The 19,030-nt window shown below is 40.2% G+C and overlaps 1 protein-coding gene across 1 annotated transcript; it reads right to left on the reverse strand.

Moving 5' to 3' along the window:
- Positions 1-6,222: 6,222 nt before the first annotated feature.
- Positions 6,223-18,233, reverse strand: adm2a (adrenomedullin 2a). The gene is made up of 3 exons (XM_068307463.1): positions 18,146-18,233; positions 17,504-17,822; positions 6,223-10,559 (listed from the first exon to the last, which is right to left on the reverse strand). The coding sequence occupies exons 2-3, from the start codon at positions 17,599-17,601 to the stop codon at positions 10,148-10,150; spliced, it is 510 nt and encodes a 169-aa protein (XP_068163564.1). The 5' UTR covers positions 17,602-17,822; positions 18,146-18,233; the 3' UTR covers positions 6,223-10,147.
- Between the last annotated feature and the right edge of the window lie 797 nt (positions 18,234-19,030).

Below are 19,030 nucleotides of genomic sequence, written 5' to 3' on the forward strand. Positions count from 1 at the left end.
GCCTTACAATAAAAAAAAAAGATGACATATCTCTACTCTAATTTTTTTTCGCTGCTTGTGTTCAGAAGGAGCTGCACATAGACTTTATTTATAAGTAAACACAACAATAAACAAACATGTAGGAGCCAAATGATGCTTTGGGTCTCCTGTGGATAATTGGTCATGAGGTATAAATAGAAACCAATTGTTGGGCCATGCGAGGTCTTTCCACCCGGAAGCATTAATAGTTTTTTGACTGTTGATTGCGAATTGATTGCGACCATGAAACGCCAAACATTGAGATGTTTTGATGTAAACTATTGGACAAGTTAAATGGAAATTAAACAGAACATTCATGCAAAAGGTTGGCGTGTCGAATCTTTATTGAGGAAGCACATCAATAAAGATTTGAATGAGCTGAAGAATCAGGACTCAATTAAGTTATTGATTGGCGGAGTGAATCTATGTGATATGACATTAACCTCTAATGATACTGGAAGAACCCAGGAGGGATCTCTAAACTGTAGCATGTTTTGTTATGGGTTCTTCTTATACGCCACACGTTGTGAAATATCAAGCTGACATTTTACTAACATGTCGCCCCTTTAGATAATTATTTTACAAACAATTTACAGAATTACCGGACTACAAATTCTGAAATTTTAATTTCATTCATTCATTTATTTTTTCAACCCGCTTCATACGCTTGCGCAGGTTGCTGGGAGCCGGAGCCTATCCCAGCTTGTCTTAGAGCGTGAAGAGGGGAAATATGTTGTGTGTGCTGATGTGTTGCTATGGTAACATCATAAGGGCCTACATCATGCTGGGTAGTGTTGTAGCATACAGTGTAAACTAATCCCGCGAGATGACATTTTATAGAATATTCATTTGTTTGAAATGAGATATGCAACTATTTTAACATTTATGAACAGGTAAGGCATCAGTTCTCACACATTTCTAGGTTTCTATTAGTAATTCTGAATGTGCTCGCTGTAGATTGCAGTATTTACAAGAATACTCCATTAACTGAATATCAAACGTGATATCAGAACAACCAAGATGACAACCTTTTCTGCTAGTGGAGAAATTTGCCTGTAAGTCGTTAATTAATCTGTCACATTTTCGTAATGTTTGCAAAACATGATGACCAGAAAATAAATAAATGCCACATAAATTTACAGTATCAAGGAATCCTTGCTTCATCCCAGTGTCACATGCAGTTATCTAGTCCTGCTTTGGTTGACTTTATCGAATCGGCTGCCCTGAACCCTGCCTGAAATGCACCACCGGGCCACTTCCTATTATAGATGCGTTGTCCAGCAACTATTTATTACAAGACCTTTGCCAGGAAAGGGGTTTCCAGTTTTATGGAAAGTATTTAATGAAATGTCAAATGTTCAAGAAATGTCTTCAGCTGGAGCAATATTTAATTGAGAGAACAGCTTTACGTAATTGACATAAATCAGGTCTATAAATGTTTTCTGCCAACTGATTCCATGACAGGAAATATAACATCTATTGGATTGGATAACAATCTTTGGATTTCTGGACTATTTATCATGTTTATTTGCTAGATAAATGGATTCAGTGGAGATAGAGTGACGTCACATTTAAATATTTGCTTCACTCCTACAATGAAAGCAGATAGCAGACATTTTTTAGAACAAATCGCCAGAGATTTTTCTGCAACTCAGATGTGATGTCACATTTCCTCACCACCAATAGCAGGAACAAGACCACGCCACATTTTCTTCACCTTGGATTTGTAAACCAGCTCTTTTATTTTCTAAAAAAACGGCAGGATTTGTTATGAGTATGAAGCAAATAAAAGAGGTTTTGATAGTCATGACGACAATTTTTTGAAGATGGTAAGCACAAGGACAAGCGGATCAATCCTGAACTTATTGGGTAGTCAGAGCTTTATTCTAATAATATACTGGCTGTTTAGATCATGAGTTACACACTAGCAGCTCAGCTGGAGCTGAGACACCAAAAGCCTTGAGACCAATCTTATCCAGTCTTCCTTATACCTGAATGTTGGTTTGGGAAGTATATCTTATCTTTTCCTTGGGTTACAACCCAAACTGTAGTCAGCTGATGGATACCCATGCATACTGTACCATATGGCTGCAACACTAAAGTCCTTGATATTTCTGTACAGACACTGTTTCCAGCTGAGCGATGAGCCAGCTACAGTCACTTCCCTTTGGATAATCCGATCAGAGTCAAAACAGCTCAGGGTTAGCTGTACTATCAAGGTCGTATTCAGGTTGTCCTGCTGATAGCTAATCTCACATGTTGGACCACTTGCACTGCTGAATCTATCCTAAAGGCTCACAGTGTCGTAACTGGAGGTGTGGGTTTGACAGGTGCAGGTTGACAGGTGCAGTTGGAGGTCACACTGGATTTTGTGTAAAAACCACTTTCAAATGAGGAGGGAGATGTGTGTTGGGCGTCCTTGTGGGTAGTTGTGGGTAACAAGCACAGAAGAGGAAATTCTACAAAAAACATTCAAACCACTTCAGTCAACGATTCTCTTTACATTTTCATAGAAACAACCGTAAACTTTGTAAAAACATGAAGGCCCACTCTTGCCTTTAAACATTTTCAGTGTACTACCTGCTACGTAACAGTACATAGAACTTAACAGTGTTATGGATTACTTTCATTTTTTACTCCATGAACTTTAAGAGTAAAATATTCTAATTTTTAATCCACTACATTTTTCAAGATTTAGCTAGTTTTCAGATTGATATTTTTCATAAAACTGATCACTTTATGAATGATTAGCTTTGGAGAAGCTGCCTGACAAAAACTACTCTCACTGGATGAAGACAAACTTTAGCTGTTTTCAAAAAGGTATTTTAAACTACTTTGTGATCAAAAATGTCAAGCAGACAATGATAATATTGAGTTTGTTTCAAAATGTTCACAGGTCACACAGGTCATCAGTATGGAGTGTGAACTGGAGAGGTGTCAGTTCACCTCCTGAACTGTACGGGTGCCCTTGAGCAAGGAACCCCAAAAACTGCTCCCAGTCCACTCAAATAGGCTCCAGCAACCCCGCAAATGACAGAAGCAGGTACCAAAGATGAATGAACGAATAAAAGATGACTCAGATAAAATACAATGCCATGCAAGAATCTATAAACATAAATAGTACGGCCTTCACTTTGACGCGTTTATTAGATTAATTAATTACGCTGCATATTAACGCGTTAAAAAAATTAACGCAATTAATCTTGAGTGGCAAGTCAATGCGCAAGCATTATAAATTTGTCCCATTGAGGGACCCGTAGGCTGCAGTGACGTCGCTCGTACCTGCGCCACGAGTGAAAAGCAGGGTGACTGACGACAGAGATGGACGCGACACAGGAGAACCAGGCAGGCCCACTCGGACCTTTGGGCAGAAGGTTTATTTATCAAAAGAACAAAGGTGGCATTACTGGGTGGCAGGGGCTCAGCGGTAGAGCAATCGTCTTGAAGACTGATCGCCCAGCCATCGGTAGTCCCACCATGACATCCATGGGAGCATGAAAAAGCTTCTCTCCTTGGTGTGTTCTATTGATTAGTCAAGCACTACAATTTTGTCATTTCCTAGAATTAAAATTCTTTATTTGAGGGCCTTTAGCAGGTAAGAGATTAAAATGCGATTAATTAGATTAATGAATTACAAATCCTGTAATTAATTAGATTAATTTTTTTAATCGCCAGACAGCACTAATAAATAGTGATAATCAAAAATAGTTAATAATCAATAATTGTCATGATTGAAGAATGTCTAATGTACTCAACAAACAAAGGTGTTGTCAGACACGTCTTCAAAATTACATTATGAGTGTTTGTGAAAGCACACAAGTAATTTATCAATTCAGTCACTTTGCCATTTGAATATGTCTAAACCAACTCGTGCAAAATCTGTGAATATAACTCCATGTGACGGTACCGCTTCCTCCACTTTTGTGGGTCAAGGGGGTTGCTGGAGCCTGTCCTAATAGACTTGCAGGCACGAGGCAGGGGGCTGCTCCGGACACGTTATCTGTGCATCGTGGAACCACACAAAAGACGAACAACAACTCACGCACACCTCCGGACAAATTGGAACCAGGCAATCCACCTCAAGGTCATGTTTTTGAAGGTGGGAGGAAACTAGAAAACATGTTGAATGATGGGAAATGTGTTTGGCCCAGCTGAGTGCAGACTGGAGGGAACAGAACCTTCCAGCCTGATCGGTTCAAAAAAGATATTTACACTTTACATTTTTTTTGCTGCCGATGACGTCGGTTGGGATTGTTGCGTGATTGGTGCGGCTCACAATGGAATCTGCTCTTTCACTTCTCGTGAGTAACAGTCTGAATAGTTGCTGCATTCCAACGCTGTCAAAAGTACACACATGTGCGTTTAAACTTCATGGATGTTTCAGTGCACAATTATTTACCAGAGATACAGTGTTGGACTCAGATAGTTACATAAAGCCTGACCCCGAGCCTCGCTTGCTGGAATGTAAATGTTATGACAGTGGTAGGGTTCCATGTAGATCCAGACCAGTCTGTGGACAGGTACATGAGGTGGGGCCAGTATCTGCTTCCTGTCTAACATGGTCACATGACCATATCCTTCCAATCATTAACTGGTTATCCTTTTTAGGAAGCAGAATGAATTTGTCTTCCATCTGATCAATAAAGAAGAAAACCGACGGGCACCATGTTGAGATCTATTACCCCACTTATTGCATTTTGGGTGGCTTTAATCGTCCTACTTATCCTATTAATTTGCTTTTATGACAATCAGCTCTAATTCTTATTAAGTCCCATTTCAAGCAGCTGTTTTCAGCAGACACAACATCTAAATGTCTGACTCCAGACGACTACGATCAAATACGTTTCGAACTTGTCTGAAAAAAGGCTTCTTCCATATTCCATCACTATTTAAGCTTCAGTTACATCCACAGGAACGGAAACAGCACAAATCCATACCAGCTCGAGGTTGTTCCAGATAAATCACCAACATATGAAGTATCTGTAGGTTGGCATTTAATTGCATGTTGTGGAACATTTTACTGTTTGTGTTGAGAGTGTCTGTATTTTTTTTTTCCTAAGGTACGTGATCCAGATCTACTCTCCTGTGAATTTAAACAAGGTTAGATGCTGTTAAAATGAATTACGACCTGACCAGCTCTTCAGGTTTTCAGTGTGGACGCGATGTGCTTTTGATCGTCCCTCCGGTTTACGTTTTTCCACATGGAGAATGTTAGTTATTTATCTGGTCTACAGATGCACATTAAGCCGTCAGCCTGCAGATTTAAGGCCAGTTCTCCCTCTGGTATGTGACACAGTTTCTACTGGCTGACATCCATCAGCAGCTGACAAACTGATATTACGTAGTTCACGCTGCTGGAATTTGGGCTATTTCATATTTACATAGCGATAAAATATAAGAGAAAAGTGATATCCGGGAAGCACTGGATAAGATATAAACAAGAGAAAAGAGTGATCGTTCTTTATTTTTGCAGATAATTTTTTAAAACGGATCCTTTATGAGGGGCCTTAAGACAAAACTGATCCTCTCAGTTTGGGGTAGAGTCAGTCATTTAGAATTGCATTTCTATGGGGACTCACAAGACCATAATAATAATAAAAATGGTCACAATTGATGCTAAAGAAGTAGCTTGAGTTTGGTTTCCATGTGTCAAACTTTAAAAATATGGTAAATTACAGGTTTTTACTTCACCAGGATACAAACAGCTCACCCAGAAATTACTTTTTAGTTCCACCCAGTTTCCATCAGCATGATCGCGTGTGGGCGTTGTTGTTTTCAGGTGAGCTGTTCCTGATGTTAACCGACCCCCCACCCCCACCCACCCCCCTGTCACTCATTAACTCTGTCCATTCGTGTAACCTCTACCGTCAGCGTGACTGTCGTCAGATTGTGTCTCGATGACGTGTTTGTCTGCGTCTCCTTCACCGTTGACCTCTGACCCCCTCACATGTGTTTTGTCACGCAGTGACTGGTAATGATTGACTCATTCGGTCACAGTCATTTGATCAAGGGCGCAGAAACAGCGATGAGGGTGGAGTAGATTGGGAAGTCTGTAACTATTTACACGGTTCTGAGTTATACTATATATTTAGGTTTCTGTAAATATTGTAATGATTTAGGGGTAAGCTGAAATGCCTTTAATATGATTCTGGAATCTACAGTTAGGGTTCAAACGCAGAAAAGGTAGCAACATTTTTTCCTCATTAGGCGTTTATTAGCAAATTCTACCATTTACCACTTGTTTGTGGTTAGCAGCTCACAGAAGATCCAGTTTGAATCACTCACAGACATTATGTTCCACCCAAATATGTCTTTTCTTTTACAGACTGCAGTCTTTAAATGATTCCGCCCTTAATGACAGCTTCTCTTGTATTCGTGGTGAATCTTAGCCCATTCCTCTGCAAAAAAAGGTGTCCAGGTCTGGAATATTCATGGTTTACCTACTGCATCCACCTTCTTCATATCCCATCATTTTGTATGAAGTGATGTCAGGTTACTGCAAAAGCATCTAGAATGATCCAGAACATCTTCTGGAACCAAGACGTGGTAGACTTTGAGGTCCGTTTGGACTCGTGATCTTTCAGAAACGTTCAGACAGCTTCAGCATCCTCATGGATGGACACCTTTTCTTATAAGATTTCCTCATCCTTGATCAAATCCATCCAACCCTCTGCATGCTGCAGGTTTCCAGTGTCGAAAGAACCAAAGCAGCTGCAGAGCATCAGTGACCCCACCACCACCACCCCCAATCCACCACCGCCATGCTTTACTGGACGTAGGGGGTTCTTTCAGCATCACTCATTCCTCCTCCTCTCTACCTACCACTGATGTTTGGAGTCTTTACGAAAATGTAAACCTTAACAGAATTTTAGCTGCATCGATTTATAAATATGTCCTTATGAGGAATGATATTCAAGAGTTTGAACAATTTAAAAACGGCAAGGGTCGATATGATGACTGTGGACAAAAATATCATTATAAAATGTGTCTCTGGTTACTGCAAGCATCTAACAAAATGTGTGTGTGATGTTTGTAACCTAACATTTAATTATGGTTGAATTATCCTGCTGTTGTAAACTTTATACCAAAATGTTTCATAGTGTTTGATGAATATTTATATATATTTGGGACATTTTGGAGCATTTTTCTTTAAATCGTAATGTTTCTGTTATGCATGTCATATTGGGATGCTTACACACACACACACACACTTTTAAAATCATACTCCATACTCCATTACACTACAGTACAGCTCTTTATTTTACAGAGTGAGGGACATTATCAGTAACATTCAGACTACAGTCAGAACATTTTATTGCTATCATATATTTAATGGAACAGTGGAAACAATAAGATAAATAGTCTTTGGTGACATTCAAATATTAAAACATAAAGATAACTTAAATACATAACTTTGTTTAAATAGTTTGTGTGTGTGCGCGTGTACGTACACATCGTCAAATACAATCACAAATAATCTCAAATGCAACATTTACAACAGAAATATTATCCATATTTTCACAAATTCATAATCTTGAGTGAAATTCAAGACACTGTTGACACGCGTGTCTGCGTTAAAGTGCGTTCTTGTGACCTAAGGGAGATCATGTGACAAATCTACTGAGCTCTACCTGCAACTAATGGACCTAAAACTAACAGAAACATTCCAACTCTGCACTCATTCCTCATTGCAATAGAGATCCGTGAAGGTTCTGGATGTTTCTGCGGGGAGGTATTAGCGGTCGTGCACAGTTTGCTCACACAACTCTACGTGATGCAACATCCGACGTCAAAAAAAAACTACACTACGTAAAAACCGGTTGGCACTACAACGGCCCGAAACACAGATCAAACACAGGAGATAAGTGTCCTGATAGGCCCACGTATAGAAAGTGGGCCACGCGCACAACGTCGTGCTTGTGGAAAAGTAGATGTTGAAAAGCAGAGAGATCCACCAACGTTCCAGAGCATTTGGAAAGCCTTTTAATGATCTGTCATGAGACATCGATGAGCTCAGATACATCAGGGAGAATTTTGTGTTTCACCTCAGCAAGCCTTTGAACAGATTAGAGTTAAGAAACCACCGATTATCAGCTTGACTCCCCAGACGTCCCATGATTCAAGACAGGACAGAGAAGAGAGCCAGGATGGGGCTGACGGATTGAACCAAAAAACAAAAAAAACAAAAGAAACAAAGATTCACAAAAAAGCAACAAAGAAGGTATAAAACAATACGATTTTATAGTTGTGTGATTTGTCAAGTATTGCCAGGTATTTGGTGAGTATCAACTGCCGTTTTGTTTTGTTTTGTGACGACCAAATTTGAATGTTTGTGAAATTATACCCAAAATAACGTAAGTTAATACATTTAAGATCTACCGTACAGTCATAAAATGGATAAATATAACACTCAAACAACCTCCCTGCACGTTAATATCTGGATACGATATGGAAATAGAAATTCAGAATCATGTAGATATAATGGATCAGAACTGTGTTCATGGGTTTTATCGATACAGTTGCATATTTTAGTTTAAATTTTAAGGCCTAAAGGTCAGATTTGAGCTGATTTTCTGCTCAACAATTTTGTGAAATGCAATGGGCATTCCAGCACCTAACATTTTGGTCACTACGGTCTCATTAGAATCCCACAATGCAGCAGTACAGCTTTCACCTCAACAAGAGAGTTCCAAGTGTCGCCTACAGAAAAGCTAAGAAACAGTTGGCATTTCTACAGTTAATCCTCTACAAAATGATGATGATGATGATTATTATTATTATTATTATTATTAATAATAACAATAATAATAATAAATGTATTTAAAATATAATTTGCTGACTGACCTCCAGTTAGATGTACTGTACTATACATAAAAAAAAATCTCAATGTTTCTAAATGATGTGACAAAAACGTCTGTTTTGAGTCACAATATTAAGACGGGTGTGTGAGTGTGTGAACACCTCAATACTCCAATGAAAATAGTTTTTCTACATCTCCCTGCATCAACGCTGCAGTAAGGAATTGGCCCGCTGGCATTATATTGTTCAAACAAAGGAGATTAATGTTAATTGTTAATGGTAAATAAAAATAAAAAGATAAAAGGGAAAAAGAAAAAGAATCATTTTTGTACAGACTGTGGGTGGAGTCTGGATCCCCCCCCCCCACCTTCTGCTGCTGTGGCAATAGACATGACTGAAGCAATTACGTCAAGTTTATTAAACTGCTGTCAAACCTAAGTCCTGACTTGTGGGGAACTCATGAATCATGTGACAGGATAAATATTTCAGCCTTTGGCCACCTGCAGAGAAAACACCAGCGGTGATGTGAAGAAATCCTGATCCACTGATTCCAGGTTCATGTGTCCACCTACTGTGTTGGCCAACTGGTGAAATAAGACATGTCACTGGATGTTAACAGTCTTCTTTCTCATTTTCAAGACGCAATTTTAAGTCCTGACTCAGTGCCATGGCTGGTTTGAAATGTAAACTGTGCTCCTGGAACACACACATCAGGAATGTAAGCAATCGTAAAAAAAAAATGTGTAGGTAGTTGTGAAATTACCTTGGTGTTCCAATGTCGATTAAAAAAACAATTCCACAAAAAAAAGGGTTCACTGGGTCATTTACAAGGTCTTTGGGAACATGTTGGGCTTGTCGACAGTCCTGGTCTGAGTGAAGGTTATGATCCACATCAGGGGCTTAAGGGGTTGATCAATGAGCCGCAGGATGACCAGTGGGTAGGTCGGCAGACAGGACCAGGCCCTCGAATGATGTTGAGGACGAGGATTCGTTCTTATATTAACAGGTTTAAGACATGAGAGTGAGCTTGGCTTCGTTTGAACCATAAGACTTTTGATGAGACCTGAATGCCCTCCAAAAGGCAAAAGGTTCCCAGGATGATGTTGGAACACAAGTTGAGGGTCAAAGATGAATCTGGGTCTACAAATCCATCAAATCCATCTTAGAGACACATCGCAGTCAGTTATCAACCGAGAAGAATAAATGTCACTGTAAGCAGACAAGCAGGTGGACTACAACTCTAAAGCAAAGGCTACCACGAACACATCAAGAGATAAATAAATGGATATATAGACAGACTGGCTTTGGGTGTTTGAAGATGTCATATATCTCATCCGTAACTATGGGGACTTCTGGGATTGATGGGGGACGAATCTTCTCGGCCACTTTGACCGATGAGCTGATAGAGTCGATGACTGAGGTTCTGCACTTGGCATGTTCCCAGTACGCAGCCCACTCTCATCAGCTGGGCATGCTGGGGGTAGTGGTGGCCACGCGACCCCACGTGAGCATGGCGACGAGCTCTCAGTGCCCTCCTCGTCATCTCCGACGCAGCGGTGGGGCGTGCCCAAGTCAGACTCGGTAAGTGTCTTCTCACTCTTGAAGCCGGTCGGGGTCTCAGGAAACCAGGAAGCCACTTTGGAGACTGGCTGGACGCTAAGAACCGGACAATGTCAGTCTTGATTGCCGATGAAGACGTTTCATCTTCCTTCTGGTTGGGACGCCTGTTGAAAAAGTCCAACCTGAAGAGAGAAAAAAGACCAGAGTTTAAAAAAAGGTCCTGGAATTATTATTTATTATTATTTTTATTATTCATTCATCAAGTTTCAAACCACATCCAAAAGGTGTTTCAAAAGGTGTTCAGGTTCAGGATTGGATGTAGATTATTTTACAGGAAGAGCAGAGAAGGACTGTACTTTCTAGCGCTTAGACTTATAATGATTCACCGGTGCTGAGGTGCGATGGGAAGATTGGTTTCCAACTGGGAATCTGTGATATGGTATCATGTAGCTGTGCTAATATCACATGTCTAGCATCATGTTGTTGAACCGCTCCATGCGCTCTGTGTGCATAATGACAGCTGTGAACTTGGGCATTGCTATGAGCTAAACGCTAGACTTAGCGTGCTATCAGGTTCACCATAACTATGTTATTCCGATTTTAGCAAGCAAATGACGTTTTCCCACATCCATCATCTTTGCAAAGAATTTTAGCGTGCTAACAGCAAAATATGGTGATTGATATCTGCCACAGAGTTTATTAAGTTTCTGATTGGTCAACTTGATTCATGCATGAACTAGCCAGCAATGCAAACACTGTGCAGCAACTAATGTACAGGTCATTCTGCAGAAATCCGATTAGCTGTACACAGCAGTTGTGGGAAACCACGTCATTTTGTTTGCTATCTGACCGCCTGGCTCTTTGAACAGTCATTCATTCGTGTGGACACCATGCTCATCTGGTAATGCACCACATAGCAGTAATGGATACGTTGCTTAAAACAACATGTGCTTCCAGTGAGCCGTGTTCATTACATTACACAATCAAAACCTGCACTTCTCTACATTTTAATGCCCACCTGGGTTTCAGTGGTAGCCACGGGAGATTTATCCTAGCCAGCCATGAAGAGGAGAACTCTAAAACCATAAAACATTACAATCTCTGCTGTATTAGTTTTTGATTAGTTAACATCTGAGGTGAATTAATCTGCAAAAACCAGACTCTACGTTGTCTTTTTTGTTTTCAGATACTTTGATTTAAGTAAAGCTATTTGGACATTACAAACGTCTAGAATTACATGAACGCTTCCAAAATATCCAACCCGAGCTTCAAAGAAATGAGGAATAACATTGGAACTTGCACAAAAAGACGACCATATGTTATTTCTCATACCAGACTGTCTTAATATCCTGCTATCGTGGGTCAAGTCAATCCAGTGACACAGCTTGATTAATATTTTGCAGCTGTCGCTTCAAATATTGCCAATTTAAAGCAAAAGAACTAGTGTTTGTATCACTAGGTCTTTCACACTGCTGTCATGTGCATCAGTGTCAGCAGAATCATCAGCCACCTCCACCACAAGTATTTGTACACAGGAAGTTTTCCTTACTATCACAAGAAACTGATTCTAACATCATCCAGTGCCAGTACCAGATATCTTTCCTTTTCTTTCTGAGATTACAGTTTTCATAGCGAGTATTAGAACTGTTGACAGTGATTTCTGTGAATTGTTTGGAGCAACTCCGGATGTTGTTTCTATGAAGACAAGACCTTTATGTACAGTATTGTTCAAATATCACAAAAAAGTCCATCAGATTACACATGAGATTAAATGACCTGTTAAGATGAACAAACTGTGCAGAGCGGTGAACCAGTTTGTACAGGCTGGTCAACAAACACGGCGCCGACCAACCGGCCATCTGTTCATTATTTGAAAAAGACAGTCACTCTTCTCCACACATCCCTACAGCACCTTATAGAAGCATCTCCACGCAGTCAGTCATTCATCACATCCAAGTCATACAGAAAGTAATGAGAAGACTTTGTTATACATAAAAATATAATGAGATCCCAACACGTCAGGTTAAATATATGTGACCTTTGCTTTATACAGTCAAAGGGACAATATTTCATGAGCTTTGGGACAAGTTCTGTAAGACAGGAGCCACATTTGTTCTACTATAAATATTGTCTTTGATGATTGAAATACTAACTCATGTTATTTCACCATGCACACTCACACATTGTGGTGGGATTGAGACGTCTCATACGGCCCATGCTGCGGTGGGTTCGGTGCTAAAGTGTGAAGTCGGCTCTGTTTCTGGCTCACTGCTGCGAATCAGTGACAGTCTGTGGTACCCAGACCACAGACGGCGGCAAAGCTCTATTTCCAAAGACAGGACTTGGTGTGTCATAATGCCACATCACCAAGTTACACCCACCGAGTCTGCAGACTGAAAGCGGAATTTTAACTGGTGAGCTATTTAAATGGGTCACAAGGCAGCAGTGGTGGCCGTGGACTACATTTCCCCTTCCATTTGTGTAACCCGTCACGGCCCAGTGATTAAAGGGACACCCATCCTTCATCAATGAAAAAAAAACAGTATTTTCAGCATCAAGTCACGCCTAAAAGCCTTTAATTTTCTCAAAAACCAACAGTGCACCTTATAATCCAATGCACCTTATATGTGAAAACCATTTTTAAAATTGAAGGTGCGCCTTATAGTGCAGAAAATACTGTAATTGATATCCTTGGCTATAGCCACCTTTTCAGTTTTGATGTGTTGTAATGGTGCATCAAGCATTAACAATCACAATCTTAGTGACAAAAATGAGTTTAAATGAACTTACTGTCCATGGCTCTTTCTAGGGTGCCGTTAATACATTTGCATTTGTTCTTGCAGCCGGACATATATACCCATTAACTTAAATTTCACACCAATGACCTTCATGCAGGATTAGGTTTTGCAGGTCTGCAGTTTAATCTCCAATTCGCCCCACGCCCACGGGTTCGTAAGCACATCTGAAAACGTACATTCTACTGGCTGATAATAAAGATGTAAACTATGCATGATGACCTATAACTGCTTCACTCGACTGCCCTCAAGAAGTGTTTCCACTGCTGTGCTTTTTCCTCCATCGGTTAAAATTTCTTTCACTCCGCTGCATCCGATCTCACCTGACAGCTGAGTCTGGCTTTCAAGAGTCTAAGAGTAACAGAAATCTCCGCGACTGGCAGACGTTCAAAGACATTCAAGTCACTTTCGTCTGATCGTTCGTGGTGTTGAGGTCTTTGATGTCCTGCACGGCTTCAGCTTCAAACTGAAGAAAAATTCTTTTGGACTAAAGATGATTTCTAAGAATTCTACAGTTTGCTAAAAGGACAAGCTAATCCTTTTCTGTGGCCTTGTTGGGTAGCTGTCTCTGGTGTGTAGAATCAAACTGCTCCCCCATGTTGATAGCAGGCTCCAGCTGCCATGCCCTCTGGAGCCCTTAATCCTAATCCTAACCCTGATGAATATGTTCTACTTTACCCTCAAGTACTAAGGGCTGTCAACTAATAGATCAAATTTACTATGCATTGTCTGCCTACATCACAGGATTTAAGGTGCAGTTGTCGAGTTTTTAGAAGTTCCTTCCACTTAGTTGTGATTTTCTTTATGCAAGTGACACTAAAGCAATTTCTCCAACTGAACTAGTCCTCTTATGCCGTACATATGGGGTACTACTGTACATGAGAATTCAGGCCCTTGCAGCAGTAAGGGGGGGGGGGGACCTGCTCTTTAAGGATGTGAAAGTGGGATTTAGATCTTAGCCATTAATCCACAGTGGAATTCTTAGCCTGTGTGGTCTCAGCTCCTCCTCAGCTTCAGCCTGGTTCTGGTCAGATTGACCCCATGAAACCATTTTTATACCGTCTGTGTCTGAACAGTCCAGGATTAAATTCTTGTTTTCAACATGCAGCAAATTACAGGAGTCATGAGAAGAGGCTTCTACTGCGATGATTTACAGCAGAGGCAGCGTTAGTTTGACTCATCCAGGAAGGATTTAAGTGGCTTTCTGAGTTGTGTTCTTCTGATTTGTGTTCTTGTTGTTCCTTGACAAGGTGTAAGCATGACAGAAAAACATGTTTAGTCAAGACAACAGACAGAGCGGCCCAGCAGACATCAGCGAGGCATGAGGTCACTCCACGTGAGTGGGATTCAGATAAATATCATGGTCTGAACACATGAAGGCTCCACTGGTCAAATCCATGCTTACAAAACTGGGTTAACAATTTAATTTGGGGTAAAGCATGACTTTGCATTTGCACCACATACCCAGCTTTGCATGACTACAGAGGGTTGTGCGGTGCATGTGATCCCATGAATATGCAATGTGTCCTTGTTTGGAAAAAGCCGGTATTGTTTAAGTATCTCTTTGGGATTTTGTCATCTCCTTATCAGGAGACGTGGGGACAACATGGACACAAACATGGAACAGTGAAGGAATGACAGATATCTGAGCCTGACAGACTCAAACAGGAGAGAAGAGTGCGGTCATGTCTTTTATTATCACGATGTTGTTATCTGATGGTAACAGAACGGGGTGTGCTCTGTGCAGTTAAGAAAAGAATGAGGATTTATTGTCCTAATAAAGGTCAGACTGGACATTTATGCGAGATGAGGGAATGTTAAATGTGGGGACTGAAGCTGAAGAAGCGACTTCTCATCATGTTCGTATAAACTGGGAGCAGCTACAACACAAAAGGGGAACTTCATGACACACAAAGCTGCCAAAAGAATTTTGGATTAGGATCCGTCTCCAAACCTAATGTCTTTCCAAAGCATCTGGTTTTGATTAATAAAGGAAATGAATGAAAAAAAAAAATGAATCAACAGCCAAAAGGAGAAACAAAGTCAGCAAAACGTGATGTCCAATGGAAAAGAATAAAAGCATATGAACTAGCATTGAAGAGATATAGCACATCTTAATTACACTAATATATTTTCACTTATAAATCCAACCTATTGTTGCATCGGTTTCCTGGAGCCACGTAACGACCTTGACGCTTTGAGACGGAGAAAGTAATCATGGGGGATTACGGTGCAGCGATGGAAAGGCCAAAACACGGAGGAGCGTCCTCATCATCTTACTTCGGACTCAGCAGCAGGTGTTCACCATTTGGTCACACTCGCACCATCACCGCTGATCTTTTTTCCTGATGTTTTCTTTAACAGCCCTCCTCTGCTCCTCTGTAGGTCCAGAACTACGTGTGGTCTATGCATCTGATGAATATGTTTAAATTCTTTGGTTGACTCACTAAGATTTCCACGTGAATAGCTTTTTTTTTTTTTAGGTGTTTATCAACTCCTCAGTATCTCTGTTATGTCTCAACTAAAGGTAAAATGTTAAAAATGTGTTTTAGAGGTCTAAGAATTGCCCCATTGGAATGTATTTGAGCTCCATTTGTCAGAGGGAACTTCAAAACAACTTCAACCTGCTGCTTCTGTCCCACAAGCTGTGCATCCAAACCCCCCCCAGAAGAGGGCGGTCACACACCGACTCATCCACAAACCTCACTGCCCTCCATCGGTTCAGCTGCAGGCCTCTCTGACACAATGGCAGGCTCTCCTGTCTGCGTTGGACTGTTAGTAATCAAACTGGTTGTTTGCTTTCACTTCATGTTTTATGGAATTAAAGCTCTCTCACTGAAGGAATGGAAAATTACAGCTGCCAATTATTGCATAACAATAGTCCATGTTGGTATTTCTGGCCAGTATGCATGGAGACAAACTGGTTTTCCTGCCTCACTAATAACAGCCTTTCACACAGAATGACGGATCAAACCAAACCAAACCTCTATGAACAGTTACTCGTATGACAAATAGCAGGGAGAAGAAAAGAGAACCGTCATCCTGACAAACATTTGGATTGGTTCCATTAATACGGGTCAGATTTGTTGTGTTAGAGTCTAGCATAAGCACGTTTAACTTTAACGCACTTTAGTAGAAGAGGAGGAGCAGCTGAACAAGATGATGCCCTATTATAAAGTAGAATAGAAATTAAAGGAATTTTCATTTGGTTTCTGATGTTTTAATGAGTCATATAAAAACTGTGCTTGCCTTTTTATGCTCTCCAGCACGGCTTCTCTCAAGGAGAGATAGGCTCAAGTCTTTTATTGTGTCAAGCCTTTGACCTTGCAGTCTTCTTTATCTGCCCGACACAACAAATATCCTTTCACTTTTATACACAGTAATTCTGATTTATTAACTCAGGCTAAAGGATGCAGCCTTTCAGAAGCTGTGTTGGCCGACTGAATTTAAAGTCAGCAAATAGTAGTGATCTCAAATAATAAGTTTTAAGAATGTCACATTTGTGTTCTCTTGAATGTCTGCTCATTGAAAGACAATTATTCTACTTGAAAACTGCAAACATTGACAACAATTACTGGCTTAAAATAGCAAAAACCGACACTGTCTTGAAGAAAAACTTAAAAACATGCCCTTTAAGGTTATTTATACCATCTTTGTGTTCAGTCTTACATTTAAACAATGGAAAAAGACACATAATTCAAAGCTCAACCTGACAGATCAGTGCTGAGTTCAGGTTTGTCAGAAAATTGTAACGTTTTACATCGAGTGAAAATGACCTGATCTTATAGGTGAACATTGATCCTCTTTCACCCGATTTGACGTGATAATCACGAGGTTCTCCGTGGGGATCTGTGACGGAAACACGACCAACACGTCTTCACTCGTCATTGCCACGCTGCGTCTTTATCGATGATAATTGGGCATTGATAAGACCATTTTCACCGGAGTTTACCACGATCAGGGAACGCAGCATTAAAACTGCCTTAAGTTTGATCAAGTCAGCTTTGTGTTCCATATTAGAATGGGAAAAAATCCTAATACAGTACATAAAAGCGTTTTGAACTAAATAAAAAAAAAAACTAAAATATTCAACACGATCTCCAGCAGCCTACCTGTGTCATTACAGGATATTGACAGTTTATCATAGCAACAAGATTTAGTGTTCGGTTAAAATGACCATTAATTATTAATATCCAGATGCGTAAAGACGCGCGTCAGACGCGCGTGTGTTTTGGGTTTAAAAGTCATTTTTATCCAATCAGAGAGGAGGAGCGGTCCCTCATAACGCCGGGGCCGAGGCTGGGGAGGGGGGGGGACGGGACATGTCCTACCTGTTCCTGTCGGGACGCTCCTCTGCCGGCAGAGCCAGGAGCTGCTGGAGGGAAACCAGGCTGATGCAATACACCGTAAGCGGGAGAAGGGACCGCATCTCCGGGCTGGCTTCACTTTACACCCTTTCTGCAAAGGAGGGGTGACCACTGACTGGGCCAAGTTGAAATCCCAAGGGTGGGGGGGGACAAAGTAATAAAAAAAATAGTAGAAAAACTATTTTATTTTTTTTAAATGATGATGATGATAGGAATAAAAGGAGTCAGTGGCCCCAAAAAGTTGGTGCTTGGTTCAGATATCCAAACTTGGCAGTGGTGATTTCTGAGGAAAGTTTTGGAGACATGAAAAATAATAAATGATCAATTAACCCAAGAAACAAAAATCAATAAAAACTTCCTGAATTCACACCCACTGCATTCATTCATGTCCTTCAGTGAACTGGAACATGTTCAAAATCAATCTGCACTTGATCAGATCCTCTGCTTATGACACTTCATTAAATATTACACCAGATTAAGATATTTTACTGTAAATGTAAAAAAAAAAAATGCACCCGAAATGTATTAATTTATTAATCTAAACACTTCTGTAAACTTTGATATTTTATCAGATCTGCGCATAGCAAAGGTAAAAACGAGCCTTACCTTCTTGAATTACAGCTCAGAATCTTTCTATAGTTGTAGGAGTTTATTTTCTATGGATCCAAACGACTTGGTCAAGATCAGATTCTCCTGTGTGAAGCTGAGCGCCGCTGACATTGTGGGTTTAAATAGTGAGTGGGAGGAGTCCACTTACTCACTTGCCGGTGGGCAATTTAGGAGGAAAAGGTGCTGTGACATCTTTATCCTCCATGTTCAGGAAATAACCTGCACTGATGAGGCTGTAAACCACCCACACCTCTGTCATGTGATCCATTTGGTAATATATGTTATTGAAATATGTCTTGATATCAATATTAATTTAATAATATTAATAAAGCCAGTATCAGCTGTATAGTATATATTATTATTTTATTATTAGTAATATTATTGTTCGCAATAATGATAATCATAAAAATATATAGTACTTAAACTACAAAAACACATAATCGATACATACAATCAAGATAACTCAAAGCTTTATTTTTTATCAAAAATATCAAGATTACACAAGAGGAAGGTGACTCAGATAAGGATAAACTTTTTTTAATAGAAAATTCTATTTTAAGATGATATTCTGTGGAACATTTAACCACCTTTTACTTACATAGAACTTCTCCTGTCTGACTCAAATAGCTGCATTCACCCATTCACACTAAGGTTGGTTTAAGACGTTTCACCGCTCATCCAAGAGGCTTCTTCAGTTCTACCAGACCCAGGTGTGAATGGTTCTTGTGGTTTTTGGGGTTGGAGGCCATCGCTGCATTGGAGGTCTTAATCCTGCTCCTCTGCTGAAAGACATTTCCTCCAGTGTGACAGAAATGGCTTCTTTGACTCCTTTCCTTTTTGACTCCTGTCTTCTCGCATTAAAAACTGGGTACGGCCTGAGTC

Source organism: Antennarius striatus, chromosome 22, assembly GCF_040054535.1.
Source record: "Antennarius striatus isolate MH-2024 chromosome 22, ASM4005453v1, whole genome shotgun sequence".
Classification (NCBI taxonomy): Eukaryota; Metazoa; Chordata; class Actinopteri; order Lophiiformes; family Antennariidae; genus Antennarius; species Antennarius striatus.